Source organism: Penaeus monodon, unplaced genomic scaffold (assembly GCF_015228065.2).
Source record: "Penaeus monodon isolate SGIC_2016 unplaced genomic scaffold, NSTDA_Pmon_1 PmonScaffold_976, whole genome shotgun sequence".
Lineage (NCBI taxonomy): Eukaryota > Metazoa > Arthropoda > Malacostraca > Decapoda > Penaeidae > Penaeus > Penaeus monodon.
The window spans coordinates 38570-46949 of NW_023665169.1; the positions used below are offsets into that span (position 1 = coordinate 38570).

An 8380-nucleotide genomic window follows, 5' to 3' on the forward strand; every position below is an offset into this window, starting at 1 on the left:
CTCTCTCCTCATCTCTCTTTCTCTCCCTCGCTTTTCTCTCTCCTTTTCTCTCTCTCCCCTATCTCTCTCTCTCTCTCCTTTCACAAAAAACACACACACCCTCACTCACTCACTCACTTTACTCATCATTCATCACTCACTCACTTCACTCACTCACTCACTCACTCACTCACTCAAATCACCACTCACTCACTCACTCACTCAACTCACTCATCACTCATCCACTATTCACTCCTCAACTCAAACCCCCTCCTTCACCCCACTCACCACGGCATCAAAATGCACACACAACGCACAAACCCCTTACCCCATTTCCCCCACAACACCCCAAACCCCACCACACCCCCACACACACACAACCAACCCCCACACACCCCCACCCAACCACACCACACCACCAAACACCACACCCCACCCCAAACCCACACCAAAACACACCCACCCCACACACACACACCCACACACACACACCCACACACACCACAACACACACACACAACACAACACACACCACACACACAAAACACACACCACACAAAAACAAAACAAACCCCACACACACCACACACACACCACACACACACACACACCACCACCACACCCCACACCACACCCACACACAAAAACCCCACACAACCACACACACACAACCCACACCACCCCCAACAACACACACACAACACACACACACACACACACCAAACAACCAAAACACACAAAAACACCAAAAACACACCCCACAAAACCCCCACACCACACACACACAAAACCAAAACACCCCCCACACCCCCCCCCACCCCACCCACACACCCCCACACACCCCACCACACCCCAAACACCACACCACACACCCCCACACCCCCACAAAAAAACCCCACCACACAAAACACACACACACACCAAAACAAAAACCCCACACACCAAAACACAAAAAACAACCAAAAACAAAACACAAAACACACCCAAAACCCACAAAAACCCCACCCCAAAAAAACCACAAAACACACCCCACCCCACACAACCACACCAACACAAAACACAAAACACACCGACACACCACAACACACACCAAACACACACAACACACCCACCCCACACAAAACAACCAAACCAGGGCACACACACAAAACCCCCACCAGACCACACAACACACACCCAGACACACCCCAACAAAACCAGAAACCCAAAACACACACCAGACAACACACAACACCACCAGAAAAACACACCAAAAAAACACCCGGGCACACCAAAAACACACCCCCAGCACCCCACACAACACACAAAACCCGACACACACCCAAAACACCCAGACACAAAACACAACACACCCCGCCAACAAAACAACCCCAAACAAAACCCAAGACACACACACAACCCCACACCGGGCACACACACAACACACAAAACCCAACCCAACACACAACACACCCAAACAACACACACACACCACACCAACACCACACAACCCCCACCAACAAAAACACACAACACACAACACCCCACACACACACACAACCCCAACCCCAACCCCCACACCCCAACCCCACCCCCACACACCCACACCACACACCACACCCCCACACACACAACACACACCAAACACACACACCCCACACCCCACACCCCACACACAAACACCAAACCCCACACACACACCACACACACACACACACACAACACCACACACACACACACACCACACCACACACACACCACACCACACACACCACACGCGCACACACACACACACACACGCGTGCACACACACACCACGCGCACACACACCACACACACACCACACACACACACACCACACACACACACGCACACACACACGCGGCGCAACACGCACACACACACACACGCGCGCACACACACGTGCGCGCACACACACACACGCGCGCGCACACACCACGCGCACACACACACCACGCGCACACACACCACGCGCACACACACACCACACCACACACACCACACCACACCACACCACACACACACACACACACACACACACACACACACACACACACACACACACACACACACACACACACACACACACACATACAGAGAGAAAAGAAAGAGAGTAGACTGAAATTAACAGATATCTTCCTTGTTTCAACAGCTTGGAATAACATGCAGATTTCCAAAGAACTTGAAGAACGACAGAGATATGATGAAATGCGATTTACGAAGGCTGGCACAGGACCTGTTCTGCGAACGTACAAACATGATCCAACGAAAAGGAACACAATTAGTGTTAAAGCTAAATTGAAGGGGAAATGAATTATAACTACCATTTTTGTTTTGTCATTTTGTTTACTTTTTTGTTATTTCAAGGAAACAAAATTAATTATTCCTGTTTAGTAGTGTTTTCATGATATTTAAATCTTAATAAGTGAAGGGATCAAGATTCATCAGATATGCTAAGGAGAGAAATAATAAGCATGTCAGTCAAATTGTAAATAAATGTGATATTACAGAATAGTTGTTTTTTGTGTAATCCAGAATAAAAACATTTTCTATGGATGTTCATTGAGTTCTCGACTTAACCAAGGAGCAAAAATAAAGAGAAGGTTCACCCAGCTTACTTTTCTTATTTTTCAAGTAATTGCCTTTCACCATGATGCACTTCCCCAGTCTTGTCTTCAGCTGCAAAATGCCTTCCCTGAAGAATGGTGATTGAGACCGGCACTGACTTGGGCTGGCTTGCCCATCTAGTGGCTAGGTAGGCAATCGAAGTGAAGTTCCTTATATATATATATATAAATATATATATATATATATATATATATATATATATATATATATATATATTATATATATATATAATAATATATTGGTCCTGGGTAAGACAATAAACTGCACCCTGGGGGTCCCTTGAACAAGGATAGCACCCTATTAGCTCCCTATACCAGGGTTGCGGTGAAACTGTCGGCAGCAGGGCAGTGGATATCTGGTGAAATCACCTTCAGTTCTACTGATTACTGGTTTCACCAAATAATATGTCTGGCGTATTACAGTGTAACTGTTTTAAAAGCTGCAGAGATAGTTCCACCTAGTTAGTTGGAGACTGCGAGTTGAGAAGGAGCCTGGGGGATTCCACTCAACTTTTATTTTCTCCTGACAAACCTCTACACCAATGATTAAATACAGAAACGATAATTCATACCACATCGCCCGTCGCGTGGGTTATCAAGGGGCCGTTTAGTCAGTGGGCAACCAGGCTGACAATGTTAACATGCATCTGGAAAACAAAGAAGATAAAGAAACATGCCAATTAAGAAACATTAAAAATCGGAAGTGGAAAGTAAGGAAAATGAAAGAGATGGGTAATTACATACTGTCTGTAACGAAATGGATAGATACAACATTCAAATACTAGGAATAAGTGAGACCAATTGGAAAAGTAATGGAAGTTTCAAAACTAAAGAAAACAAGACCGTTCTTTTTTCTGGAAAAGAAGGAAATTATAGTCACGGAGATGCTAGGATTCTCACGAAAAAAACTGCAAATACACTAATTGGGTACAGCCCAATAAATGATCGCATTTTAAAAGTCATAATACAAGCAAAACCTCATAATATTAGTATTATACAATGCTACGCACAACCATATTGCAAGTGATGAAAGATGGAAATTTTTATAACTCTCTCCAAGATACTTTAGACACAATCCCTAACAGATGTAAAAATAATCATGGAGACCTCAACGCCAAAGTAGGAAAAAATAATCTAAAAAATTACACCTGTGGAAAATTCGGCCATAGAGATATAAATGAAAGGGGTAAAGATTTTATTGAATTCTGTAATACAAATAATCTAGTTATAGCCAATACATTGTTCCAACACCACCCAAGACACTTGTACACGTGGTTTTCACCAGACAGAAGAACACGCAACCAAATTGACTACATTGTGCTGAACCAAAAATGGAAAAGTTGCATAAAAATGCCAAACAGGACCTGGTGCAGACTGCAACAGTGACCACCAACTACTAACTATCGACTTTAAATAAGACTCAAAAAGATGGAGCGTCCAACACCACCTCTAAAGCTCGACTACAAAACTTTTGATAACAATTACAGAATTACAGTGTCAAACAAATTTGAAATAATCAATCTGTGAAGATGATAAAACACCAAATGAGTTATGGGAAGAAGGAAAAGAACTCCTGAGCACTGCTTAAGAAACTATCGCCAAAAAGAAAAAGACAAATTCCCCCTGGATATCTGAAAAAACACTAAGTGAAATTGAAACAAGAAGATGCCTAAAATAAAAGGTATCATAATCCAGTTGAAAAGTAATTTACAAAAAAACAAAATACAAAAATTCAAAGATTATTGCGACAAGATAAGGAAAAATATTTAAATGAACATTGCCAGAGAATTGAAAACTGTTCTATCAATAAGACAACTAAAGAACTCTACCAAGGAGTACTTATTCCTTCTTGCTGTTAATGATATTGTCTCAGTTTTACCACCAGGAGCCCGGTCATCACTATATGTTGATGATTTAACCATCTATGCCTCTGGCACATCCATACCAAATCTCTACCAATTTCTTCAATCTGCAATCTCATCAGTATCTTCCTGGGCCACAAACCATGGCTTCCGCTTTTCTACCTCTAAATCTTTCTCCATTCTTTTCTCTCGCTCACGTGTAGTCCTCTACCCCACTCTTCTTATATGGCACTCCACTCCAATGCCGTTCCTCTGGCAAATTCCTAGGTGTCATTTTTGACTCCAAACTGTCCTGGCAAGACCATATTCTACACATTAAAGAAAAAGCTCTCCGCCGTCTTCGAATCTTAAAAACTCTCTCCCATATACCCCCCCAATCCCTTGCCCGTTGTTGTCGTGGGGGGGCTTAGGAGGCGGAGACTGGGACCCAATGATGGGGAACTCCCCAACCTTGGGACTCAGCCCTCGACTCAACTAATTTTGCATGGTCTTTATTTTCCTTCCACCTTTCGTTTCTGTCCCTTCACCAAACCCTTCTACTATCCACCTCCTAAGGTGTGAGAGCCGTGCTGAAAGGATGAAAGGCTGACTTTGTGCCAGTCCTGAACGGCCTGAGGGAGCCATGGGCACGGTATTCCCCTGAATTAGTTATCTAGCCCTTACCCCTCAAGGGGACCCTGAGGGGTGGACTGTTTATCCCCAACATAATCAGGCTTACCATGGCCATAATGAAAACTTATCTCCACTATTAGGGGCAATGAGGCTTGCCCCTTTATCAAATAGCCCCAAAGATGTAAACTCATCCGATTCCCTGACCCAGCTCTCCTTTGACACGGCTCCGACACTGCAACAACTACCCCCTCATCAATGCCTACTAGTACAGTAGCCACAACCATCCTTAAGAACATTTCCACTTTCCCAGCACGCTCAACTCATCACCTCTACCCCACAACCTCCAACACCAACCACCCCATCCTCCCTTATTAATACCTTACAGCCTATTGCCCACCTCCCCATAACACTACTCCCTCAACACTACTCCATCGTCACGCACCGCCCTTCGACTACCCCTATCACTACAACAATATTGAATACCTCTTCAGCGCAGCCAAATGGACCGATTTTTCGTGATCCTCCCAAAGCTCCCTACTCTGACAACACCCTTCTCTTCCAACAATGTCTCCAAAACAAGTAGGTAAAGTCTCTTTCCGTAGCCGACCCGACCGCTCCCGTCTGTAACATCCGAAAACCAAGCTATAGCATTAACAAAACTACAGACATATATGGTAACCCCATCCTTGCAGAACCCCATCCAACCCTTAATAGTTGCACCGGAACAGTTTCACTCCCCAGCAAATTGCCCAATCTATGACAAAGATTGGTCAGATTGTGGAGAAGACCTACTTGCCTGTCTCACAGACTATGATGCAACGTCAGTACAATGCTACTCCATTCCCCCCAAGGTAATCGAAAGAAACCCACTAACATAGCCAAAATTACCTTCCGTAGACATGACCTTCCCTTTAACGTCTATATAGGAGGAGAATCCCTCCCTGTTCGTCCATACCAACCTCCTCCACGTCAGTGCCAAAATTGTTGGCGTCTAGGACACCCAGCCAACATTGCCGTTCCACAGCCAGATGCCCACTATGTGCCCACTGGCCATACCCGATCTAACTGCCCTGCACAATCACGCACATGTGCCAACTGTGGCGCCCCAAATGTATTTTATAGGGGCTGTCCACCTACAAATTGAGTCTGAGGTAGCAACTCTCAGATTCAAACTTGGACTCACACTACGTGAAGCCAGACAAGAAGCACGTCGACGTGGTTTCTCTCTTACTCCTTACTCCAGTAATACTGCCCATTCTACCAATTCTCCTAAACCCCCCCCCTACATCTAAACCCCCCTCTTCTACCTCCTACCTTCCCCAGTCAAACTCTTTTGCCATCCTAAATCCAGACACTCCAATCTCTACTACAGATATCTCAATCACCACCACAACCCCAACACCTTCCCCTCTCCCTCCTCGCACTACCCGTAACAGACAGAACAAACGTTCCACCCCCTCTTCCCCTACCACACAATCACCTCCACCTTCCTTTACTCCTTTGCTTGAGACACCAGTCCTCTCTTGCTTTTAACCATTAACCATTAACCATTATGTTCCTTATGTAATGTTCCCCTTTCAATCCCACACATCCTATTATCGTGCCCACGTTTTGAAACAACCCGTACCTCTGCTTTCCCCCATCTATCCTCCCTTCACCGACCTCCCAACCTATCAGACATCCTTTCAGAATCCCACACTTTCTGCTTCAACAACCTATTCTCTTTCCTCAAACGTATACATATCCTTCATCTAATCTAACTCCTTACCACACCCGACCCTAACCCTTTCACTCACCAATTCCTTTGCCCAGCTTAGACAACTAATCACTAACTCAACCACCCTTCCCAAACATTAACTATAGTGCTACATGACCTTAGATGTCTAGCACATTTCTCTTGCTTTTAACCATTAACCATTACCAAGGAGTACGAAATATCACACGAAAATTTAAACCTACAATGGACACTATCAAAACTGAAGATGGACTTGTTTTATGTGATGGAAAAGAAGTCAAAGATAGATGGGATCAATATTGTTCCAACTTATATAAAAAGAATAAAGATCTAACAACAACATTAATTAGACTCAATGAGAGCGAGGATGAACCACCCCCACTGCTAGACGAAGTTATAAAAGCCATAAAAGAAGTAAAGAATAACAAGAGCCCCGGAATAGATGAAATAACAGCAGAACTAATTAAGAATGCTGGCGAAAGTGTTGAATACTTCTTCTACAAACTCTGTACAAAAATATGGAATGAAGAAAATGGCCAGAAGATTGGGTAAATCAGTCTTTACTCCCATACCTAAAAAAGGTGACACACTCCAATGCAACAATAATAGGACAATTGCATTAATAAGTCACAGCAGCAAAATTTTGTTGAAAATTATTGCTGAAAGAATGAAGTTGAAGTTAAGAGAGGAAATTGCAGACGAACAAGCAGGTTTTCGCCCTGAAAAAGGTACCAGAAACCAGATTCTAAATTTAAAATTGATCATAGAGAAAAACAGAAATCCTATATTCCCCAAAACTCCCAAACCAACTCCTTAGAAGAAACCATTGAAAATATTCAAGATTACCTAATGAAAACTGACACTCAACCTCCAAATCTTACAACTCCTGCTCCTTCCACACTCCAAGTAACTGCTGATATCCATCCTCCTCCTAACGATATCCCCCCTACACCCAATCCTCCTACCCCCTCCCAACACAGCCCATCCCCCCCGACCCCAACCCCACCCACATTATCCCTCCCACCATCCCCTCTATCCCTTCCACTCCCTCCTGGATACCACGTGAATCCTTATGTCACAAGTATCCCCTTCCTCAGACCTCCATCTCCTAATACCCCTCCTAGTAGAAACACAACTCCCACACCTCTCCCATCTCAGACCTCTCAGTCTTTTCCCCCCTCTAGCTGCTTCCCCCCCTCAAAATCAGTAAAGTAAACTATCCTTCATTAGAATATTCGCGGTTTCCGCTCCCACAGACCTGACCTTCGTCATATTCCTCTTATAGTCCTTCTATTTGCCTTCAAGAGACCTTTCTAACACATCCTCCAATACCAATCCCCAATTATCTCATCCATACTTATCAATCAGAAACACCTTATGTCACACCTCCCTTCAAACCAATGTCCTTGCACAGTATCCGTATCTTCCTTGTTCCTTAGTATGTTCCCCTTTCAATCCCACACATGCTATTATCGTGCCACGTTTTGAAACAACCCGTACCTCTGCTTTCCCCATCTATCCTCCCTTCCCCCGACCTCCCAACTCTATTCAGACATCCCTTCATG

General features: G+C 44.4%; 1 protein-coding gene across 1 annotated transcript in view; it reads left to right on the forward strand.

Annotated features, from left to right (window-relative positions):
• The window catches only part of LOC119572125 (mitochondrial inner membrane protein OXA1L-like), a gene marked incomplete at its 5' end in the record, with an annotated part of 6073 nt that extends 3582 nt beyond the window's left edge, over positions 1-2491 (forward strand). The window contains 1 exon segment of the mRNA XM_037919115.1: positions 2132-2491. Coding sequence (XP_037775043.1) covers positions 2132-2292 — 161 coding nt within the window.
• Between the last annotated feature and the right edge of the window lie 5889 nt (positions 2492-8380).